This window comes from Scyliorhinus canicula, chromosome 15, assembly GCF_902713615.1.
Source record: "Scyliorhinus canicula chromosome 15, sScyCan1.1, whole genome shotgun sequence".
NCBI lineage: Eukaryota > Metazoa > Chordata > Chondrichthyes > Carcharhiniformes > Scyliorhinidae > Scyliorhinus > Scyliorhinus canicula.
In genome coordinates this window covers 124,121,123-124,145,966 of record NC_052160.1, presented here as the reverse complement: position 1 = coordinate 124,145,966, position 24,844 = coordinate 124,121,123, and the positions used below count along the sequence as shown (strand labels likewise).

The following is a 24,844-nucleotide window of genomic DNA, read 5'->3' as shown; positions in this document are numbered from 1 at the left end:
GCCATTCTCAAGTCTGGAGCCTGCTGCCTGAAGAGGAACCTGGTGAATCCCTTTGCTTCTGGATCTCTTATGTTTTCATGCCTGCTAGGACGCAGGCAGCTGCTGCTGAAGCTACACATCTCTAACTGGTGGTATGGTATTCATGCTAGTCTCGACAGTAAACGCAGACAATAAATGTTATGCTGCGTATCAGGTCAATTGTAAATAATTGCTGGTTTATGCTGTTAGTGAAAAGGCCTCAGATTCACATTTGAGTTCTTAAATAAGTTAGTAGGTTTTGTGAGGTAAATTGGGATCTGGATGTCACTGACATGGCCAGTGTCTTGAATTGGGTGTACATACACCTATAGTACTGTTAGGGAAGGAGTTCCAGTACTTTGATCCAGCAACAGTGAAAGAATAGTGATTATGGTCTCAAGTCAGGAAGATGTGTGGCTTGGAGGGGTGCACCTACTGCCCTTGTTCTTCTAGCTGGTGGAGGTCACGGGTTTGAAAAATATTGTTGATGGAAGTTTGGTGATTTACTGCAATGCATTGCTGCCATATGATAGTGACGTACAATTTTGTACCATACCATATACTTTTTGCATAATTTACATTGTTGGACGTTTACTCATTAACGGCTCAGCCCAATTTATTGCGGCCAATTCATTTCTCTACTCTTCAATTCAATACCTTGTTTGAGATGGGGACTGGTTTAGCACAGTGGGCTAAATAGCTGACTTGTAATGCAGATCAATGCCAGCAGCACGGGTTCAATTCCCGTACCAGCCTCCCCGAACAGGCGCCGGAATGTGGCGACTGGCGGCTTTTCACAGTAACTTCATTGAAACCTCCTTGTGACAATAAGTGATTATTATTATTATGCTCCACTCTCTATCTCAAACATAGTGTCGCATTCAATTATATTGTTGTCATTATTTGCAAGATTTTAACTTGTGTCAGATTGTCAATGTATTCTGATTCATTACTTATCACTAAATAAGGTATGACCTATTCGCGAAAACAAATTGAAATAGAATTAATTCAAGCTAACCTAATATCTGCTACGAGCGCAGCTGCAAGTATTGTGCAGCTCATGTTTGGACCAGGCTTGTAACTGCTCACTTAATAGTGGGGAATCTATTTAGGTGTCATCTAGATACAAGATGAAATGGTGATGGTCAAATAAGGCACATGTGATAAAATGTAGCCATATGATATATTACAGACTCTTTGAACTAGAAAAGGGAGATGAAAATTTTCCAGAAATTTCAGGAGACTGATAATTGGAATCTACCGAAAAGCAAATCCAACTTGAATATCCAATTTCTTTCTTACACTTTTCTCTTTGACTTGCAGTTTTTAATCTGGGTCAGTATCGCCGTGAAGCTGTGAAATCATACAAGTCATATGAATTTTTCCGTCATGATAATGAAGAAGCTATGAAAATCAGAAAGTAAGCAAATGTGTCTATCTCTTGCTGAGTACAACATGCTTAATATCTCAGCCAAATAATTAAGTAGATAACTAATATTCATGCAGGCTTGAGATATTCTGCTCAAGTAATGTTGTTTTTCCAATCACCAGTTTCCCCATCTAACCCCATCTGTTCTGAAGGCCTGTGGTTTTCTAGGCACAGGTGACATACGGGTACTACGCCCATGTGACAATTCATATGTAAACCTCAGGCTAGTCACCTACTATATAAAGTAAAATTGCCATAGTCCCAGATGACCATAGGCTGCTTCCCCCTTTGAGGGAGAGAGCTAACTGGTGGTGATTTAACCTGAGGCCACCACACCTCAGGCAAGGGGCAAGGTTAAGAAGACAGGGCCTTCGGGAATTGAACCTGTGCTGTTGGCCTTGTTCTGCATCATGAACCAGCTGTCTAGCCAACTGAGCTCAGCTACTGAGTACATTACCACTGAGCTCAGTCTTTGTTCATGCATGCGCTTCTAGCTATCAGAAATGGAATCCTGATTAACTTTGTACTCCCTAATTTGCATTGAATCTGACAATAACTTGTATTTATATAGGTTAACTTATTAAAAAATATTCCGACTTCCGGTGGCGGCAATGCGGAGCTAAGCCGCACGTTCGGCAGCTCATGCTTTTTTTGGACTTTCGGGCTCTTTTAAGAGCCCGCAACGGCGCTGTTTCGACTTTTCCCCCGGGGGGAAACACAGCCAGCATGCGCAGCAGCCGGTGGATGGACTGGACTCACAGTGGAGCGGTCCAAAAATTGGTTTTACCTCAGAGAACGGCAAGAGGCAGAAAAGGCAAGATGGCGGCGGGCGGGGAAGCAGCAGCGGCGTGGCAGCTGTGGGCACGGGAGCAGCAGGAGCTGCTTCAGCGCTTCTTCAAGGAGCTCAAAGCCGAGATTTTGGAGCCGTTTTAGGCCTCGCTGGACAAACGTGACGACGCAGACGGCTCAGGCCGAGGAGATTCGGGAGCTGCGGCACAAGGCTTCGGAGAATGAGGATGAGCTTTTGGGCATAGCAGTGAAAGTGGAGTCGCACGAGGCACTGCACAAGAAATGGCAGGCGAGGATGGAGGAGATGGAGAACCGCTCCCGCCGGAAGAATTTACGGATTTTGGGCCTCTCTGAGGGGCTGGAAGGTTCGGATTTGGCGGCCTATGTGGTCCTAATGTTAAACTCGCTGATGGGTGCGGGGTCGTTTCGTGGTCCCCTGCAGCTGGAAGGCGCCCATCGAGTGCTGCAGCAGAAACCCAGGCCGAACGAACTGCCCAGGGTGGTGCTGGTCCGTTTTCACCGCTTGGTTGACCGGGAGTGCGTGTTGAGGTGGGCGAAGGAGAGGAGCAGCAGGTGGGAGAACACGGACGTTCGGATTTTTCAGGACTGGAGCGCGAGGAGAAGGGCTGGCTTCAATCGAGCGAAGGGAGTGCTCCACAGGAAGGGGGTGAAGTTTGGCCTTCTACAGCCGGCTCGCCTCTGGGTTACGTACAAGGACCGCCAGTTCTATTTTGACTCTCTGGAGGAAGCCTGGGCTTTTGTCCAGGCTGAGAACTTGGATTCGGACTGAGGACTAGGGGGCTGGGGGGAAATGTACTTTGCTTGGAGGCTTTGCCCTCTTGGGGTATCCTTTCGCCCATGGTGGCTGTGTTTGCTGATGGTTGTTTCCTGTTTGTTTTCGCTGTTTTTGCGATTTTAGTTATGGTTATTTGGGTTTTTTCGGGGTTTCTTTGGGGCTGTTGGTTATTTATTGTGGTGGTTTTTTTTGATTTTTCCACTGGTGGGTTGGGGAGTAGTTTGGGGTCCCGATGGGTCATGTGTCCGTCTTTTTCCCGCGTGTTGGGTCGAGGGGGGGGGCTCGGGTTGGAAGCGCGGGCTTTCTTCCCGCACCGGAGGATTGGAGGCGGGGGCAGCGCTGGGAGGGAGGGATTGGCGGCTGTATTGCATCCGGGGGGGGGGGAGTCGTGGTTATGGCGGGAGTAGCCGGGGTCAGAAGAAGTCAGTTGACTCACGGAAGCATAATGTTGGGGGTAACGCATCTAGGGGGGGCCCTAGCTTTGGGGGGGGGGGGGGGGGGTTTGGGGGAGAGGAAGAGGAGGGGGGGTTGCCGGGTTGTTGCTGCAGGGACTGTGAGGGAATGGATGGTGAAGGGGGGTTTGCCACAGTGGGGAGCGGGCTTGGGGGGTTCCCCGGGCACGTGGTGGGTTGAGGAAGGGCTATGGCTGATTGGTGTAGAGGGAAGGGGACGGCCCCTCGGGTTCGGTTGGTCACATGGAACGTGAGGGGGCTGAATGGTCCGGTGAAGCGATCCCGGGTCTTGGCTCACTTGAGGGAGCTGGGAGCGGATGTGGCTATGCTCCAGGAGATGCACCTCAGGGTTACGGATCAGGTGAGGCTAAGAAAGAGTTGGGTGGGACAGGTGTTTCACTCGGGGCTTGATACAAAGAACCGTGGACTGGCAATTTTGGTGGGTAAGAGCATGTCGTTCGTCGCGTCCAAAGTGGTGGCGGATAGTGCAGGTCGATATGTGATGGTGAGTGGGAGACTTCAGGGGGAGCGGGTGGTCTTGGTTAAAGTTTATGCCCCCAACTGGGATGATGCGGGCTTCATGCGGCGTATGCTGGGCCTGATCCCGGACCTGGAGACAGGGCGATTGATTCTGGGTGGGGACTTTAAAACGGTGCTGGATCTGGCTCTGGACCGCTCAAAGTCTATGACGGGCAGGAGGCCGGCAGCGGCCTTGGTGCTGAGGGGGTTCAAGGATCAGATGGGAGGGGTGGACCCTTGGAGGTTTTTGAAGCCGGGGGGTAGGGAGTTCTCCTTTTTCTCCCATGTTCATAAGGCGTACTCCCGGATTTACTTTTTCGTGCTTAGCAGGGCGTTGATCCCGAGAGTGGTGGGGCGGAGTATTCGGAGATAGCCATTTCTGATCGTGCTCCACATTTGGTGGACCTGGAGCTGGGGGAGGGGAAGGATCAACGCCCGCTGTGGAGGTTGGATGTGGGGCTTTTGGCAGAGGAGGAAGTGTGCGGTTGGATCCGTAGGGGTATAGAGGGGTATCTGGAAACCAATGACAACGGGGAGGTGCAGGTTGGAATGGTTTGGGAAGCGCTAAAGGCAGTAGTTAGAGGGGAGCTGATATCTATTCGGGCGCACAGGGAGAGGGGGGAGAGGGTCGAGAGGGAGAGGCTGGTGGAGGAGATGGTCAGGGTGGATAGGAGATATGCAGACACCCCGGAGGAGGGGTTCCTGAGGGAGCGGCGCAGTCTCCAAGCGGAGTTTGACATTTTAACCACCCGTAAGGCGTGGAGGAGGGCACAGGGGGCAGTGTATGAGTACCGGGAGAAGGCAAGCCAGATGCTGGCTCACCAGCTCCGGAAGCGGGAGGCAGCTAGAGAAATTGGGGGAGCCACGGATGCAGGTGGGAACTTAGTGCGGGGTGGAAAGGACATCAATGGGGTGTTCAGATCCTTTTATGAGGGGCTGTACCGGGCGGTACCCCCCGGGGAAGCAGGCGGGATAGACCGCTTTTTGGATAAGCTGGAGTTCCCAAGAGTAGGGGACGAGCGGGTGGAGGGTTTGGGGGCCAAAATTGAGTTGGAGGAGTTGGTGGAGGCGCCGGGAAGCATGCAGACAGGGAAAGCGCCAGGGCCCGACGGGTTCCCGGTGGAATTTTATAAGAAATTTTCAGATTTGCTGGGCCCGCTGCTGGTGAGGACCCTGAATGAGGCCAGGGAAGGGGGGGCTTAGCCCCCGACGATGTCCAGGGCAATTATCTCTTTGCTCCTGAAGCGGGACAAGGACCCCCTTCAGTGTGGTCTTATAGGCCGATCTCACTCCTTAACATAGATGTCAAGTTGTTGTCAAAGGTGCTGTCCAGGAGGGTGGAGGATGTGGTCCCGTCGGTGATTCATGAGGACCAAACGGGGTTTGTAAAGGGGAGACAATTGAATGCCAACATGCGGAGGCTCCTGAATGTTATGATGATGGCGCCGGTGGCTGGGGAGTCAGAAATAGTGGCGTCCATGGATGCGGAGAAAGCTTTTGATAGGGTGGAGTGGAGTTACCTGTGGGAGGTGTTGCGGAGGTTTGGGTTTGGTGAGGGGTTCATTATTTCATTAGCTGGGTGAGGTCGCTGTACAGCTCCCGGTGGCAAGTGTGGTGACGAATGGGAGGAGGTCAGAGGACTTTCGGCTTTCCAGAGGGACGAGGCAGGGGTGCCATTTGTCTCCCCTGCTCTTCGCGTTAGCAATTGAGCCCCTGGCCATGGCGCTGAGGGACTCGAAGGGTTGGAGGGGGATTGTGCGGGGGGGGGGGGGGGGGGGGGGGGACACCGGTTGTCGCTGTATGCAGATGATCTGCTGCTGTATGTTGCGGACCCTGCTGAGGGGATGCCAGAGGTGCTGAGGATACTTGAGGAGTTTGGGGACTTTTCGGGATATTAGCTCAATGTGGGGAAAAGCGAGCTGTTTGTCCTGCACCCGGGGGGTCAGGAGAGGGAGATAGGGGAACTCCCGTTGAGGAGGGCTGAGGGGAGCTTTAGGTATCTGGGGGTCCACGTGGCTAGGACCTGGGGGGCTATGCATAGGCTTAACTTTTCACGGCTGGTGGGGCAGATGGAGGAGGAGTTCCGGAGGTGGGATGCGCTGCCGCTCTCGTTGGCGGGCAGGGTCCAGTCGGTTAAAATGACGGTGCTCCCGAGGTTTTTGTTCCTTTTCCAGTGCCTCCCCATGTTGATCCCGAAGACTTTTTTCAGAAGGGTGAATAAGTCGATTCTGGGGTTTGTGTGGGCGCGGAAGGCCCCGAGAGTAAGGAGGGTATTTTTGGAGCGAAGAAGGGAGGTAGGGGGCCTGGCTGCCCAGCCTGTGTTGATATTATTGGGCGGTGAACGTGGCGATGATTTGCAGGTGGGTGACGGAAGGGGAGGGTGGCGCATGGAAGAGACTGGAGGTAGCGTCCTGTGCGGGTACGAGTCTGGAGGCCTTGGTGACGGCTCCACTTCCACTCCCCCCGGCCAAGTACTCCACAAGTCCGGTGGTGGTTGCGTCCCTCAAAATCTGGGGACAGTGGAGGCGGCATAGGGGGGAAGTGAAGGCCTCAGTTTGGGCCCTGATACGGGGCAATCACCGTTTTGCGCCAGGGAGAACGGATGGGGGATTTGGGAGTTGGCACAGGGCAGACATCAGACAGTTTGGGGACCTCTTCTTGGATGGGAAGTTCGCGACTCTGGAGGAGCTGGTGGGGAAGTGGAACCTCCCCCCTGGGAACACTTTTCGGTATATGCAGGTCAGGGACTTTGTTAAGAGGCAGGTGGAGGAGTTTCCGCGGCTGCCTCCAAGTGGGGTGCAGGACAGGGTGCTTTTGGGGACGTGGGTCGGGGAGGGAAGATCTCGGCTATCTACCAACTGATGCAGGAGGAGGAGGAGGCCTCAGTAGATGAGCTCAAAGTGAAATGGGAAGAAGAGCTAGGGGAAGAGATTGAGGATGGGACGTGGTCGGACGCCCTGGAGAGGGTGAATTCTTCCTCCTCTTGCACACGGCTCAGCCTAATTCAGCTGAAGGTGCTGCACAGGGCTCACATGACGGGGGCAAGGATGAGCTGGTTTTTCGGAGGGAAGACAGGTGTGGGAGGTGTTTGGGTGGCCCGGCAAACCACACCCATATGTTTTGGGTATGGAGGGGTTTTGGAAGGGGGTAGCGGGGATTTTGTCGGAAGTGGTTGGGTCTAGGGTCAGGCCGGGCTGGGGGCTCGCGATCTTTGGGGTAGCTTCGGAGCCGGGAGGGCAGGAGGCGAGAGAGGCCGGCATTCTGGCCTTTGCGTCTCTAGTAGCCCGGCACAGGATTCTGTTACAGTGGAGGGATACACGGCCCCCGAGTTCGGAGACCTGGGTCAACGACATGGCTGGGTTCATCAAGTTGGAGAGGATGAAATTTGCCCTGAGGGGGTCGGTACAGGGGTTCTTTCGGCAGTGGCAGCCCTTTCTCGATTTCTTGGCGAAGGGGTAGAGAGTGGTCGGGGGGGAGGGGGGTGGGTTTGGGGATGGTTGGGGGTTTGTTTTTGCGGCGGTGGGTTTGTTATGTTATTTTCTTCTTTCTTGTATTGCTATTTGATATTATTTATTTTAGGGGGGAGAGTTCTTTTGTTTTGGTGTGGAAACACGCCTTGTTTGTTTTAAATTGCGGGGAGAAAATTTGTTATTGTTATTAAAAAACTTGAATAAAAATTATTAAAAAAAAAAAAATATTCCATACTGTTTCACTGAAAAGTTATGTAAATCAGTGTCAATCAAAAGAGAGAGTTTAGGTGGCCTATATCAAAAGCTTGGGTAAAGATGTGGTTTTCGAGGGGAATCTTACAGCATATCAAAAGTAGTGTAAGGGAAGTCAAACAAATTAACAATTGCAGTGGGGAATGAAGGGCCAAAGGCTAGACGGTTCATAGTTTAAGTATGTACTTGTAAACAACTTGAGGGAAAATATTTTATCTCAACACAAATTTAGTACAAACCTAAGATCTTACTGATCTGTTGGGCCGAGCACTTGTTGAACTACCGAGGAAAGGATTAATATTTTTATTGATATTGTGTAAGAACCAAGCTTGGATTCTTCAAAGTGAATTGTGGGAAGGAAAGGAGCTGATTTCCACTTTTGTAACCACTCACTGGCTATTTTCATAACAGTGTTATCATGACCAGTGACAAGTCACTGCCTTTCCTTTGGTTGAAGGTAATTAAATCATGACGCTCACTCGAATGAACATGGGAGAAAAGCAAAAAGAAACAGGGGAGAAAATAGTGGCGAAAATACAGTCAGAGTATTGGGAAAAAAAATCTCAATTTCTAAATATTTAAGCTATAGGGTAAATTATAGATTAATAGAATAAATAATGTTGTATCCAAAAGCATGTACAGCATCCAGGATGATCCTTATTAAAAAGGTTCAAAATGGCTGTTGTGATATGGAATAACCAAGTTACATTCTCTATACTGTGTTTTGGGGAATTTACAGGACTAGACTCAGGAGGACTTTACTAAATTTGTACAACAGAGTTCAATAATGTTCTAAAACAGCATATAGCATCATAGACAGGATGAAAAGGGATCATTATGAACTGAGAGCACTACATATAAATCTTGGGCGCATGCAGTGCTGCAGAGTTGCTGTGCTTTTATTGTGCCTCTTAACTGCTGCAAAGATAAATATGGCAAAAACCTGGCTTCCAAAATCTGCACTCAACTGTACTAAGTTATTTGTCTGATTATTAATTTGCCTTTTGGTTTCCATAGAGAATGTGCGTTAGCAGCATTAAAGGATGTGAAAACCTACCTCACAGATGAAAAAGCACAGATTGCAGTAAGATTTTTTTGAAAATTATTTTGATCGTATCCACAACTTAATTTTTTAAATTAAAACATGAAAACATTTTCCTGCAACATTTCCCAGTATTGCACATGTTAATAAACTGGAATAAAGCAAATCCTAATAAGTGACTTAATTTTATACGTTATTGAATTGTACGTATTGATACAGGAGTTATTAAGTTATGCAGGCTTATGCATGAATTGTCATGCAACTAGAAATTAATGCCACAAGATGTGAATGTCTTCACATTGAGGATACCTTCCAACATCTTGTGCGGCACTACCACTGTGCCAAATGGGAGAGATTTCACACAGATCTTGCAACTCAAGACTGGGCAATCACGAGGCGCTGTGGGCCATCAGCAGCAGTAGACTTGTACTCAATCACATCCTGTAACCTGATGGCTTGGCATAACCCTGATTCTACCATTACCACCAAGCCAGGAGATCAAGAACGATGGAGGGCATGCCAAGGGCAATGAGATGTCGACCTGGTGAAGCGACACCACAGGACTACATGTGTGCCAAACAGCATCAACAACAAGTGATGGAGCTAAGCAATTCCACAACCAATGGAGACCTAAGCTCTGCAGTCTTTGCATATCCAGTCTTGATGAGTGGTGGGCAATTAAACAACTCACTGGAGGTGGTGACTCCATAAATATCGCCATCCTCTATGATGGAGGAGCCCAGCACACAGTGCAAAAGATAAGGCTGAAGCACTTGCAACAATTTTCAGTCAGAATTGTTGTGAGGATGATCCATCTCAGCCTCCTACAGAGGTACCCAGCATCACAAATGCGAGTCTTCAGCCAGTTTGCTTCCCTCAGCATGATCTCAAGAAACTCCTGAAGGCAGAGGATACTTCAAAGGCTATGGGCTCTGACATTATTCCGACAGTAGAACTGAAGGCTTGAGCTCCAGAATTGCAGCACCCCTAGCCAAGCTATTCCAGTACTGCAGTGGTTCAAGAAGGCAGCTCACCACCACCTTCTCAATGCCAATTTGAGATCGACAATAAATGCTGACCTAGTCAGTGACACCCACATACCACTGAATTTTTAAAAGATGAGTAGTGTTGACTTCACAGAAGCAGCCCTATGGAAAGTGTTGGGAACGAAAGGTTTGTTGATAGAAGTATGAAAAGACTATGTGCACAGGTCCCGGCAGGGACTACCGTGCCCAGATCACACTTGGGCCAGGTTTGAATACTCTGCTTCCTTGTCCCGCTGATAAGGGGACCCCGCCCCTCAGTGAGGAAGCTTGTACTCCACGAGACTCACGGGTAGCCTAAGGTTACAGCCCCCTCCTCCCCCGCCCAAGTCTGAAAACGCATACGACAGAGGGGGAGTTCTGCATCTCTTAGCTCGTGACCACCTCTCGGTTGTCCTCCAAGCAGGGTATAGCAAGCTGGTAATCGATGTTTCCTCATCGACCGTTGTGGTAGCACCACCTCACCGGAAACATATGGTAATTGAACCATTGCAAAGTCGGAATCCTCTCATCCTGCAGCTCGGCATCAAGTCCCTGTGGGAGGTCTATCCAAAAGGAGATTGTCTATCACGGGCTCCTCGTGATGATCGAGGTGCCTGCTCTATTCCATGTCGTGCGCACTAACCCGGTACGACACCCACTCGGTGTGCCCAGTGATATTGCTAGGAACCCACTTGGCGCCATGTCTGAAGTTGCACACGTGGACTGTGTCGCCTGGTGCGAATCGTCGAAGTGGGGCTTGCTCGACAGAGCAACGCCCCAGTGGTGTACCTTTACGCCGATATCTGGCAACGCCAAGCTGGGGTGAGTTTGAAGCAGAGGCCCGAAGCAAAGTTTTGCTGGTGCCACGCCGGTGGTGGTGTGGAGCTATAACAGAAAAGGAAGTGTGCCAAATGCCTGTAAAGGGATCCCGAGGTCTGCTTGTTCATGCCTTGCTTGAACATTGGACCCCTCTTTCAGCCAAACCATTGGAAGCAGGGTGATATGGGGCAGTGCGTATCCATTCATCTGCATGAAATTTTCAAACGCTGCGTGTTCCGTTGTCCGAGACCAGTACTTCTGGGATGACGTGTGCCAAAAGAGAACCTGAGCTCCTCGATCATCACGCTCAAAGTTTTTGACGACATCCTGTGGCCTTCCAACCAGTGCACGTTGATGAGGAGGAGCAACACGGATCCCTGAAAGGAGCTGCCAAAATCGGCACGGAAACGTACCCACGGTTGACCCGGTCATTCCCAGGAATGAAACAGTGTCACAAGTGGGAGCTTCTGCTGCTCCTGGCACACTCAGCTCTATGGAACGAGCCACTCAATCTCCGCGTCCAATCCTGGCCACAATTGGGCAAGCATCTTTATCTTAGACATGCCGGGGTGTCCTTTATGGAGGACTGCCAAGATGGGGCCCTGTCCCTTGTGCGGAACCACCGTGTGCATCTCGCAAAGGATATACAGTCCTCCATGCTGAACTCCATGATCTTCGAGGAAAAAGCTTTCCAATCACTGGGAAAGGCGCGATGCTGGGTCCCATACAACACAATATGACGAACCTTGGATAACAGGAGGTCAGTCTGTGTCCATGCAAATATCTGGGCCGCTGTGACCAGCAATGTATGCATAAAATAAATTATAGCGACGACCTCGTTGCCTCGCGGGGGGTGGGGGGGCATCTGCAGCTTCATACATCAGCATTCGCGATCTGCGTCCCAGGGTGGTGTTCCAGCGCATATTCGTACGCTGCCAACAAGAGAGAAATTCTGTCCGACTTTCTAGGTGGGATGACCCTGTCCTCTTTGAAGAACCCCAAGAGCGGCTAGTAATCGGTCAATATCGTGAAACGCCTCCCGTAGACATACTGGTGAAACCTTTTTATCACTAAGACCATGGCCTGGCCCGCAGGGACTACCATGCCCGGCTCACGCTCGGGCCGGGTTTAAATACTCTGATCCCTGTCCTGATAATACGGGGGCCGCACCCCTCAGCGGGGAAGCTCGTACTCCACGAGACTCACAGAAAGCCTAATCAGCCCAGCTCTGTTGGGGTTACAAGTAATCTCAATTCAAAACTGGTGCCAAAGGGGTGCTTGCTCACACTTTGTTCAATATCTTCATCCACTAATGTAATCTTTTGCTATGGCACTTCCATTCATGTTCTGCTCCATTGTGAGTAAGAGTTTGTTAATCCCTCCCCTTCTTTCTCCGATGACTCTCCAACACTGCTTCAGTTGTCCATCCTATAGTTTGTGATGCAGTTTGGATAATGTCAGGGAGTCTGTGATTAGCTGATGTGCTATCTGGTTCTATGACAGTGCATTGCATTGGCCAGTTATACCTCATGTCTGAAATGCACCTCTTTCAGGGCAGTGCTAAGTTGAGCAGCCCTGCCATCTGCCAGATAATAAGGCTTAAAGTAATACTTTAACAAAGCATTGGTAATCCAGTGCTCTCCATCTGGAGGCATGAGATTGCTATTGAAACTATTGTGTTGCTCTGTTATTTAAGAGGGGTCATTTTCTTTACTTGCAGAGAGTTAATTATTTGTGTTTATTAAAAAATATATATAAATTTAGTGCAATTTTTTTTTCTCCTTACCAGGTCTTTGATGCAACTAACACAACCAGAGAGAGAAGAGATTTAATCCTGGATTTTGCACGTGATAATGCATTCAAGGTTCGAAATTAGGAGAAGTATTTATTTAATTGTTTTAGTTATGATTAACAGAATCATTTAACGACCAAAAAATATCTAAATTTATCCATTCAGTTTAACATGGCTCGTGAACATTTATTTTTATTAATAGTTGTGGAGTTAAAGTAAAAATTGACAAACACAGTGTACTGATTATGTTACGGTACTAGTAATCCAAAGACCTGTGTAACACCAAACACAGTGTACTGATGGTCAAGAGACTTAAATTCCAATCCTGCCAAGGTAGCTGGGGAAATTAAATTCAGTTAGTTAAATGAATCCAGTATAAAATGAATCTTGTGTGAAAAGCTAGTAGAGTATAAGAAGCTGGTATAAAAAGTGGTTTAGCTCAGTTGGCTGGAAAGTTAGTTGTGATGCAGAGCAAGGCCAACAGTGCGGGTTTGTTTCCCGTACCAGCTGAGTTTATTCATGAAGGCCCTGCCTTCTCAACCTTGCCCCTCGACTGAGGTGTGATAATGCTCAGGTTAATTCACCACCCACCTTAAAGGGGAAAGCAGCCTATGGTCATCTAGGACTATGGCAACTTTACTTACTTATAAAAAGCTAATATCAATACTGCTGACTATGAAGTTACCAGATTGCCCTGAAATTCCTACAGTGTGTGCAAGGAGCTTTCGGGAACAGTACATTTCCAGTCCTACCAGGGAGGAAGCTGTGGTGGATCTGGTCCTAGGAAATGAGGCAGGCCAGAAGGAGAACATCAGATTGGGGGAGTATTTGGGAAATAGTAATCATAATAAGGTTCAATATTAAGTTGGAAAAGGATAAATATCAGTCACGGATTAAGATTCCAGACTGGACGAAAGGACAAATTTTAGGGGTCTAAAATTTGAACTGGAGCAAGTTGATTGGAAACGCATTTTGGTGGATAAAGCAGTGGATGGAAAATGGGATACTTGCAAAGGAGAGATGAATAGGGTGCAAGCTAGGTACACACCCACAAGAATTAAAGACGGGTTTTCAAAGCTAGAGTACCCTGGAGGACCATTGAGGAGAAAATAACGAAGAAAAAAAGAGGCATATGATATGTGCCGGAATAATAAAAGCAATAGAAATCAGGAAGAGTATCTCAAATGCAGGAGAGAGGCTAAGGCTGAATTAAGGAAGGCTAAGAGGAAGCACGAGGAAAGGATGGCAGGCTGTGCTAAAACAAATCGTAAAATGTTTTTCAAACATATTAATAGTAAAAGTAGCGAAGGATAGAGTGGGACACATAAGGGACAATCAGGGCAAACTGCTCACTGAAGCAGATAGTATGTTAGAGGTACTAAATGAGTACTTTGCTTCTGTCTTTACCAAAATAGAAGATGGTGACAATGGCCCAGTTGAAAATGTGGGTGTTGAGCAACTGTGCAGTATATTCATATATAAAGAATAGGAGCTCAGAAGGCTGGCATCACTCCAGGTACAGAAGTCGCCAGGCTCGGATGGGATGAATCCTAGATTGCTGAGAGAGATAAGGGAGCAAATTGCAGAGCCATTGGCAGAAATTTTCCAGGCCTCTGTCAACACGGGATTAGACCCAGTGGACTGGAGAATTGCAAATGCGATGCCGTTTTCTCAGAAAGGGGCAAAGGATAACGCAAGAAACTATAGACCTTGACATCGATAGTGAGAAAACTGATGAGGTCATAATAAGATATATTTTTTAATAATATGCACTTTGAGAAAAATAAGTTAATACTAGGCAGTCAATATGGCTTTGTCAAGGGCAGGTCATGTCTGTCAAATTTAATTTAGTTCTTTGACGAGGTGACACAGGAAGTAGTTGGGGATAGTGCTGTGGATATTTGGGCTTTCAGAAAGCATTTGATATGGTGCCATATGGCATGTTGGTTAGCAAATTAGAAATGTTTGGGATTGATGGGTCCTTGGCAACATAGATTAGAAGCTCTTAGACTGAAGACGAGTTGAAAGTGATGTTCCACAGCGGCTCAGTGTTGGGACCCTTGCTTTTTCTGATTTATATAAACGATTTAGAGATGCGTGTTGAGGACAAAATCTCTAAATTTGCAGATGATATTAAGCTAGGGAGAATACTGAATTGTGAGAATAACAGAGGGACATTGACAAGTTGGCCAAATGGACAGATACCTGGCAGATGAATTTCAACGTAGAGAATTGTGAGGTAATGCATTTTGGTAGAAGAAACATGGGGAGACAATATAGGCTCAATGGTACAACGTTGAGGGGCGCATACAGGAGCAGAGAGAGGGACCTCGGGGTTCAAGTGCATAATTCTCTGAAGGTGGTCAGGCAAGTTGAAACAGTTGTTAAGAAGGCTTATAGGATCTTTGGGTCTATAAAGAGGCACAGATTATAAAAGCAAGGAAGTGATGCTACACCTCTACAACTCATTGGTCAGACTGCGTTTGGAATATTGTGTTCAGTTCTTATTTAAAGAAGGATGTTAAAACCCCAGAGAGAGTGCAGAGGAGATTTACTGGAATGATACCAGGAATGAGAATTTTAGATACAAGGAAGGCTTAGAGAAATTGGGCTTGTCTCCTTAGAGCAGAGAAGATTAAACGGTGACCTAATTGAGGTGTTCAAAATTATGAACAATTTTGACAGGGTTAAAAAGGATATTCTGTTACCACTAGTTGGTAAGTCAGTGACTAGGTAGATCATAATTTCAAGATGGTTATGAAGAGAGCTAGGAATGAGATGATGAGAAACGTCTTTACTCAAAAGTTGTTGGGTTTTGGAATGCGCTGCCTGGGAGACTGGTGGAGGCAGATCCCATAGGAGATTTCAAAAGAGAACTGGATATTTGAAAGTGATGAATTTAGAGGGCTACGGAGATAGGGCTGGGGAATGGGACTAGCTAGGTAGCTCTTTTGAGAGCAAGTGCAGACACAGAAGGCTGAATGGCCTCCTTCTGCGCTGTAAACTTCTATGATTCTGTTGTTGGAAAACACATCTCGTTCGGTGCTGTTTAGGAGAAGGAAATATTCCTTCCTTATCCAGCACGTCTGGGCTAAGTGTGACTTCAGCAATGTGATTGTGTCTTAACTGACCTCTGAAATAGCATTCAGTTACCAAGAAGGTGGCTCATGATCACCTCTCCGAGGGCAATCCGAGATGAGCTGTAAATGCTAGTTTTGCCAATACAGGCCATATCCCATGAGCGATTTTTAAAACGTATGTGAGATAGAAGCTTTTTTCTTGGTGAATTACGATGAATAAAAATCACTTTACCACTAGATTTGAATATCTAATAGCAATTATCTGTAACTGCTTTCAGCTATGGCTGTATCGATTACAGATCTTGTTATTTTTCTGGTTAAGTAATAGAAATGCTGTATACTTTTTAAATGAAATGCAAAAAGGTGTTTCAAAGAACTTTTAAATGAAAATAGATGAAATAATTCTGTTATCTGACCTCATGTAGGTATTATCTGGACATTAATTATGTAGAATTATTTGGTATTAGGTGATCTTAGTTAACTGTTTGACTAAGGCACAATTACTTTATTCCCAGGTGTTTTTTGTTGAATCTGTCTGTGATGATCCAGATGTCATTGCTGCAAATATAAAGGTATGTAGCAGTATCCAGAGCTCCTCCTAAGGAAGATCTACCAAATCATTTGTCTGTAAATGCGATTTCTGCTGCAGTAGGTCACCAGAGAACAACTTTGCACCTGATTTTTATTTTCTCTGCGGAAAAGAGCAGAGTTTCTTTTCTGCACAGAGCCACAGCTGGTACTGCATACGTGGTAGGTGGAGGATGCCAGTATTGTGGGCATCCAATGTTTCTGTGTGGTTACCTACATCACACTGAGTATCATCAGATTATGTTGCCCTGTAGAATCTGAACTTCTACTGTTTTATGATACATATCAATAGGTTTACTTGTAAATTAATTATTGAGTCTATGATAAGGGTGATATATGTTTTGTAAACCCTGCCAACACGATAATTCCTGAAACACCTGCAAAAAGACGATCCTGACTCTGGGAAATCCCACATTATTTGCTTTCGGACCAACACTGCATAATTCTTTTAATGCTGTTGTGCTTATTAAAGTATAATGGGGGCCACTTTAACTCACTTGGCTAGACAGCTGGTTCTTGATACAGAGCAAGGCCAGCAGCGTGGGTTCAATTCTGGCTGAAGATATTCACAAAGGCAACGCCTTCTCAACATTGCCCCTTTCCTGAGGTGGGATGATCCTCGGGTTAAATCACCAGCAGTCAGTTCCCCACCCTCAAAGGGGAAAAAAGCCTATGGTCATCTGAGACTCTGGTGACTTTACCTTTACCTGCTTATTAAGGTAAAAGGAAGCCTGAAAGGGAATATTTTATTTTAAGTTCTTTCCCTTTTTAAGAGGAATTGACCCACTAAAGTTGACACTTTTAAAGCAAAACCATCAAGTAGTTTATTTTGTCATTATGGAGAACTCAAGAAGATGGTTTTTCATACTCTGGTGGTATAAATTATAATATTCCAAGTAGGTTTACTAAAAATAGCAGGGCAACAACTTCAAACTGATAAGAAATCATGCAGTTCTCTGTATGCGTTCTTCAGGGAGGATTGCTGTTCCCCTCCACCCCCCCAACCAGTTTGAAGCCTGAAGTTGAGGGTCTCGAGCATCTCGCATTTTTATTTAAGCATAACCATACTCATTTGCAATGGGACTACTCTGAAATATGCCGAGCTGGAGGGAGCTTGATTTCACTCTCCATGGTAGCAATGAAGTTCATATTTTTTTTTAAAGTTTGATGTTGTGGAGAGTTTTGTCAAAGATCACAAAGAAAGGGAGTATTTCAGAACCAAAAGTCACTGCTTCCCACCTTTTGTTTCTTGTTTCTGAATGTATCTTCTGTTTTATATCTGAATGGTGACGCTGTGTCTTGCAATAAATCATAATTACCATTAATGAACGTGATTTTGCTGTTAGATGTTGCATATTTGATTATTCAAGCATTTGGTGCGATCTGTACAATGTCATTCTAAACATTTATTGATACAAAGAACAAAAGAACAAAGAAAAGTACAGCACAGGAACAGGCCCATCGGCCCTCCAAGCCCACGCCGACCATGCTGCCCGTCTAAACTAAAATCTTCTACACTTCCTGGGGCCGTATCCCTCTATTGTCATCCTATTCATGTATTTGTCAAGATGATCCTTAAATGTCACTATCGTCCCTGCTTCCACCACCTCCTCCGGCAGCGAGTTCCAGGCACCCACTACCCTTTGTGTAAATAAATTTGCCTCGTATATCTCCTCTAAACCTCGCCCCTCGCACCTTAAACGTATGCCCCCGAGTAATTGGCCCTTCTACCCTGGGAAAAAGCCTCTGACTATCCACTCTGTCTATGCCCCTCATAATTTTGTAGACCTCTATCAGGTTGCCCCTCAACCTCCGTCGTCCCAATGAGAACAAACCGAGTTTATTCAACCGCTCCTCATAGCTAATGCCCTACTTACCAGGTAAAATCCTGGTAAATCTCTTCTGCACCCTCTCTAAAGCCTCCACATCTTTCTGGTAGTGTGGTGACCAGAATTGAACACTATGCTCCCAAGTGTGGCCTAACTACAGCTGCAGCATGACTTGCCAATTCTTATACTCAATGCCCTGGCCAATGAAGTCAAGCATGCCATATGCCTTCTTGACTATCTTCTCCACATGTGTTGTCCCTTTCAGTGACCTGTGGACCTGTACACCAAGATCTCTCTCACTGTCAATACTCTTGAGGGTTCTACCATTCACTGTATATTCCCTACCTGCATTAGACCTTCCAAAATGCATTACCTCACATTTGTCCAGATTAAACTCCATCTGCCATCTCTCTGCCCAAGTCTCCAAACGATCTAAATCCTGCTGTATCCTCTGACAGTCCTCATCGCTATCCGCAATTCCACCAACCTTTGTGTTGTATGCAAACTTATGAATCAGACCAGTTACTTTTTCCTCCAAATCATTTATATATACTACGAATAGCAACGGTCCCAGCACTGATCCCTGCGGAACACCACTAGTCACAGCCCTCCAATCAGAAAAGCATCCTTCCATTGCTACTCTCTGCCTTCTATGACCTAGCCAGTTCTGTATACATCGTGCCAGCTCACCCCTGATCCCGTGTGACTTCACCTTTTGTACCAGTCTGCCATGAGGGACCTTGTCAAAGGCCTAACTGAAGTCCATACAGACAACATCCACTGCCCTACCTGCATCAACCATCTTTGTGACCTCCTCGAAAAACTCTTATCAAGTTAGTGAGACACGACCTCCCCTTCACAAAACAGTGCTGCCTCTCGCTCATACGTCCATTTGCTTCCAAATAGGAGTAGATCCTGTCTCGAAGAATTTTCTCCAGTAATTTCCCTACCACTGATGTAAGGCTCACCGGCCTGTAGTTCCCTGGATTATCCTTGCTACCCTTCTTAAACAAAGGAACAATATTGGCTATTCTCCAGTCCTCAGGGACATCACCTGAAGACAGTGAGGATCCAAAGATTTCTGTCAAGGCCTCAGCAACTTTCTCTCTAGCCTCCTTCAGTATTCTAAGGTAGATCCCATCAGGCCCTGGGGACTTATCTATTTTAATATTTTACAAGACGCCCAATACCTCGTCTTTTTGGATCTCGATGTGACCCAGGCTATCTACACACCCTTCTCCAGACTCAACATCCACCAATTTCTTCTCTTTGGTGAATACTGATGCAAAGTATTCATTTAGTACCTCGCCCATTTCCTCTGGCTCCACACATAGATTCCCTTGCCTATCCTTCAGTGGGCCAACCCTTTCCCTGACTACCCTCTTGCTTTTTATGTACGTGTAAAAAGCCTTGGGATTTTCCTTAACCCTATTTGCCAATGACTTTTCGTGACCCCTTTTTGCCCTCCTGACTCCTTGCTTACATCCTACTTTCCTTATATTCCACACCGGCTTCGTCTGTTCCCAGCCTTCTAGCCCTGACAAATGCCTCCTTTTTCTTTTTGACGAGGCCTACAATATCTCTCGTTATCCAAGGTTTCCGAAATTTGCCGTATTTATCCTTCTTCCGCACAGGAACATGCCGGACCTGAATTCCTTTCAACTGACATTTGAAAGTCTCCCACATGTCAGACGTTGATTTACTCTCAAACATCCGCCCCCAATCTAGGTTCTTCAGTTACCGCCTTATATTGTTATAATTAGCCTTCCCCCAATTTAGCACATTCACCCTAGGACCACTCTTATCCTTGTCCACCAGCACTTTAAAACTTACTGAATTGTGGTCACTGTTCCCGAAATGCTCCCCTACTGAAATTCTACCACATGGCAGCCCTCATTCCCCAATACCAGGTCCAGTACAGCCCCTTCCCTAGTTGGACTATCTACATATTGTTTTAAGAAGTCCTCCTAGATGCTCCTTACAAACTGCCCCGTCCAAGCCCCTAGCACTAAGTGAGTCCCAGTCAATATTGGGGAAGTTGAAGTCCCATCACAACCACCCTGTTGCTTTTACTTCTTTCCAAAATCTGTCCACCTATCTGCTCCTCTATCTCCCGCTGGCTGTTGGGAGGCCTGTAGTAAACCCCCAATATTGTGACTGCACCCTTCTTATCCCTGATCTCTACCCATATAGCCTCGCTGCCCTCTTGAGGTGTCCTCCCGTAGTACAGCTATAATATTCTCCCTAACCAGTAGCGCAACTCTGCCACCCCTTTTACATCCCCCTCTATCCTGCCTGAAACATCTAAATCCTGGAACGTTTAGCTACCAATCTTGTCCTTCCCTCAACCAGGTCTCTGTAATGGCAACAACATCATAGTTCCAAGTACTAATCCAAGCTCTAAGTTCATATGCCTTACCCATTATGCTTCTTGCATTAAAACATATGCACTTCAGGCCATCAGACCCGCTGTTTTCAGCAACATCTCCCTGTCTGCTCTTCCTCAGAGCCATACTGGCCCTATTCCCGAGACAACCTCTTTGCCTATCCAGCAGAGTGTTAGAGTTAAGAAACATGCGTTATTTATTTCTGGTTGTACATCTAAGCAGTGTCTAGTGTAGCATATGTAAGACCTATCTCATGTATTATGTACAGGAGGTGAAGGTATCAAGTCCAGACTATGCAGAATGCGAAGAAGATCGTATTATGGATGATTTCCTCAAACGAATTGAATGTTATACAATCACCTATGAACCACTGGACCCTGATGATTATGACAAGTAAGGGCATTAAAATGTCATCAATGACTAAAATTATGATCAGCCTAATGTTCAATGTACAGATCACAGAGTTATTTATGCACAGAAGGTGGTAATATGGCCTATCGAGTCTATGCTGTCTTTCCGTGGAGCAATCCAGTCAGCCCCGTTTACGTGCTCTAGTCCTGTAGCCCTCCAAATGTATTTCATTCAAGTGTCCACCCAATTTCCTTTTGAAATTGTTACTTTCTTCGTTTCCACCACCCTCATGAGCAAGTGAGTTTCAGTTCATTACCACTTGCTACATAAAAATGCTGTTACACGCATTTCCCCTGCAACTCTTGTCAAAACCTTAAATCCGGTTCGCTATTTGAAGATATTATCCTTGTTTACCTTACACAAACCTTTCCCTTACACCTTATCAAATCTCTTCTTAATCTCTTTTGCTCCAAGGAGAACAATCACAGCTTCTGCAATTTAATTTTGGAGCTAAAATTCCCCCATCCCCGAAACCATTTTGGTAAACCTCCTCTTCATCCTCTCAAGGACCCTGACTGTTGTAATCTCCATTGAGGTTGATAACTATTAAAAAGTAATTTGAATTCCCAGTGGCAAACTTAAAGGAATTGCGTTACAAGATTTAAAGTTTTCAGACTAAACATTACTTAGGTAACTAATACTCTAAACTACAGAAAAGATGATCGTTATTAATGTTTAAACACAACCGATAATGCCTTTCTGCAAATAAGTTTTGCATTCTCCACAGGATTACAGTCTTTATAGGAAACAGTCTACAATCACTCCCAGCTTCCAGTGGGTTTATGTCTACCCTTTTCACCAAGCCATAACATCCAGCAACCATTGAAGGTTCTCTTCCCCCAGTCCTCTGAAAATTCCTGAACTGACTTTCAGCAGTAAGGCCCATTCTGGTGAGTACTTCTCCAAGTCTTACCAAGGCAAATCTTCCAGCATCCTTGAATTGCTGCAAGTTCCTTCTCTTCAATCCGTGTATATACATTACCCCAGCTTTCTCTCTGCAGGTTAACAGGAAAAAAACAGCCTTTCTCTGCCGACTGCAACAATTGCTGTTCTGAATTGTTTGCTCTCTCTTGCTCTGTGCCCAGAACTTTTTCAGACAGTATCTTAGTCCACTCAGATCAAGACATCCACCTCTGTTTATATTCAGGTGTGAAATATGACATGTGGATTCAGTAAGACTGAACCTGGGCCCATGTCCCTGTGCTAACCATCTCCTGGTTTGTTGACAGGTGAAGTCCAACACAACTTCACACCGTTCTCCTTTACTTAGGGGCAAATGTTTTCTAGTAAGGGGCAATTTGAACATAACCATCTGACAATAGCATCACATTGATGACCAGAGCTGGATATAATAACTCTCATTGTAGCTTAACCAGTACTTTATAGAGGTTGAGCATGACATTTCTGCTTTTGTACTCAATGCTTCTATTTATGAACACAGTAAGAAGTCTTACAACACCAGGTTAAAGTCCAACAGGTTTGTTTCAAACACGAGCTTTCGGAGCACGGCTCCTTCTTCACCTGAAGAAGGAGCCGTGCTCCGAAAGCTCGTGTTTGAAACAAACCTGTTGGACTTTAACCTGGTGTTGTAAGACTTCTTACTGTGCTCACCCCAGTCCAACGCCGGCATCTCCACATCATGGCTTCTATTTATGAAGTCCAAGATCTCATGCCTTGCTAACCACTTTCTCAGCTTGTCCTGCCACCTTCAAAGATCGATGTACATCCACTCCCAGATCCCTCTGTCCCTGCACACATACTTTACATTAAGTGTACTACTAAGTCTGTTGTCTATTGGGACCTCAAGGAAACATTTGACAAAGTACAACATAAAAGACTGGTTCACAAAACTAGTTCATGGAATAAGAGAGTTAGTGTCGACTTGGATTTTTAAAAAAAAAACTGAGAACAGAAAATAGCGAGTCGTGATAAGTAGTTATATTATAGTAATAATCTTTATTGTCACAAGTAGGCTTACATTAACACTGAAATGAAGTTACTGTGAAAAGCCCCTAGTCGCCACGTTCCGGCGCCTTTTCGGGTACACAGAGTGAGAATTCAGACTGTCCAAATTACCTAACTTACCTAACAAGCATGTCTTTCGGGATATGTGGGAGGAAACCGGAGCACCTGGAGCAAATCCACGCAGACACAGGGAGAACGTGCAGACTCCGCACAGACAGTGACCGAAGCTGGGAATCGAACCTGGGGCCCTGGCGCTGTGAAGCAACAGTCCTAACCACTGTGCTACGGTGCCGCCCACAAACATTGAACTCCGAGCCAGCCAGGAGCCGAACCTGGAATCTCCTGATTGGTAGTCAAACACATTATCCGTTGCATCCTTTTATAAACTGGAGGATGGTAGACAGTGTTCCACTTTTTTTTGGTATCTATAAGTGACTTGTTTTTTGGAATATAGAGTACAGTTCCAAATTTGTAGATGACACAAAGCTGGGTGGGAGGGTGAGCTGTGAGGAGGTTATGGAAATGCTTTACTGTGATTTGGAAAAGTTGAGTGAGTGGGCAAATGCATGGCAGATGCAGTGTAATGTAGATGAATGATAGGTTATCCGCTTTGGTAGCAAAAGGAGGAAGGTGTATTATTATTTGATTGGCTATGGAGTGGGGAATGTGCAATGCGACCTGGGTACGTGTACACCAGTTGCTGAAAGTAAGCATGGAGATGTAGCAGGCCATAAAGAAGGCAAATGGTGTGTTGGTCTTCATAGCAAGAGGATCCGAGTACAGCAGCAGGGATGTCTTACTGCAGTTATACAGGGCCTTGGTGAGATCACATCTGGAATATTAGAACATAGAACAGTACAGCACAGAACAGGCCCTTCGGCCCTCAGTGTTGTGCCGAGCCATGATCACCCTACTCAAACCCACGTATCCACCCTATACCCATAACCCAACAAACCACCCCCCAAACCTTACTTTTATTAGGACACTACGGGCAATTTAGCATGGCCAATCCACCTAACCCGCACATCTTTGGACTGTGGGAGGAAACCGGAGCACCCGGAGGAAACCCACGCACACAGGGGGAGGATGTGCAGACTCCACACAGACAGTGACCCAGCCGGGAATTGAACCTGGGACCCTGGAGCTTTGAAGCATTTATGCTAACCACCATGCTACCCTGTGTGCAGCTTTGGTCTCATTTCAGGAAGGATGTTCTTGCATGGAGGGAGTGCATCAAAAGTTTACCAGACTGATGTATAAGGAAAGATTGAGTTGGTTAGGATTATATTCGTGGGAGTTTAGAAGAATGAGGGGAGGGGGATTATTTAACATGACTAGCCAGATTATATAACATGATCATGTAACAGATTATATAACATGACTACACAGGGTAGATGCAAGAGGTATGACCGCGATTCTCCGCAACCACGACGGGTGGGAAAATAACGGGAGGTCCGCTCCCGCACCTCCCGCTATTCTCCTACCCCCCCCCCCCCCCAAAATGGCGTGTCCGTTTTTCCGACACGCTGCTTGGAGAAACGCGGGCCGCCGTTTTTCAAGGCGGACCGCGTTTCTCCGACCCGGATGGGCCGAGCGGCCTGCAGGTCCCGACCTGTTCACGACGGCGGCAACCACACCTGGTCGCTGCCGTTGTGAACATGGTGCGCCAGGTAAGTGGGGCCTGTGGGGGGCGGATTGGGGATCGAGCACCACGACCGTGTTCGGGAGGGGACTGGCCCGCGATCGGTGCCCACCGATCGTCGGGCCGGCGTCTCATGGGGACGCACTCTTTCCCCTCCGCCGCCCCGAAGGATCAAGGGGAAAGACGGCAACTGCGCATGCGCGGGTTTGAGCTGTCCAACCAAGGCATGCGCTGCTGACGTCATTAGGCACCGCCGCAGCGTCATTCTTGGCGCGCCGGGCCTTGAAGCCAGGGACAAGGCCCGGCTGCCGAGTTTCCCGGTACGGCCCCCCCCCCGGTAGGGGAGAATAGGGGGCTGGGAGAGGCTTCCGATGCCGTCGTGAACCTCTCCAGGTTTCACAACGGCGTCGGGCCTTGCGGAGAAATCCGCCCTATGTTCCCAATAGTCGGGTAGTCCAGCACCAGGGGTCACAACCTAAGGGTATGGGGTAAACCATTTAGGACTAAGATGAGGAGACATTTCTTCATCCAGAGTGGTG

The 24,844-nt window shown here is 46.8% G+C and overlaps 1 protein-coding gene across 10 annotated transcripts in view; it reads left to right on the top strand.

Moving 5' to 3' along the window:
• LOC119977991 (6-phosphofructo-2-kinase/fructose-2,6-bisphosphatase 2-like) overlaps positions 1-24,844 on the top strand; it is a 94,084-nt gene that overhangs the window by 27,591 nt on the left and 41,649 nt on the right. For 6 of the 10 annotated variants that reach the window (XR_005463339.1, XM_038819268.1, XM_038819267.1 and 3 more), the window contains 5 exons: positions 1,342-1,438; positions 8,743-8,809; positions 12,401-12,475; positions 15,999-16,055; positions 20,556-20,680. Coding sequence is in view for 9 of the 10 variants with exons in the window: in XM_038819268.1 (XP_038675196.1) it covers positions 1,342-1,438; positions 8,743-8,809; positions 12,401-12,475; positions 15,999-16,055; positions 20,556-20,680 (421 nt within the window). In the remaining variant the exon portion in view is untranslated. The remainder of the gene's footprint in view (positions 1-1,341; positions 1,439-8,742; positions 8,810-12,400; positions 12,476-15,998; positions 16,056-20,555; positions 20,681-24,844) is intronic. The other 4 variants (XM_038819274.1, XM_038819273.1, XM_038819275.1 and 1 more) reach the window with 1 other exon arrangement.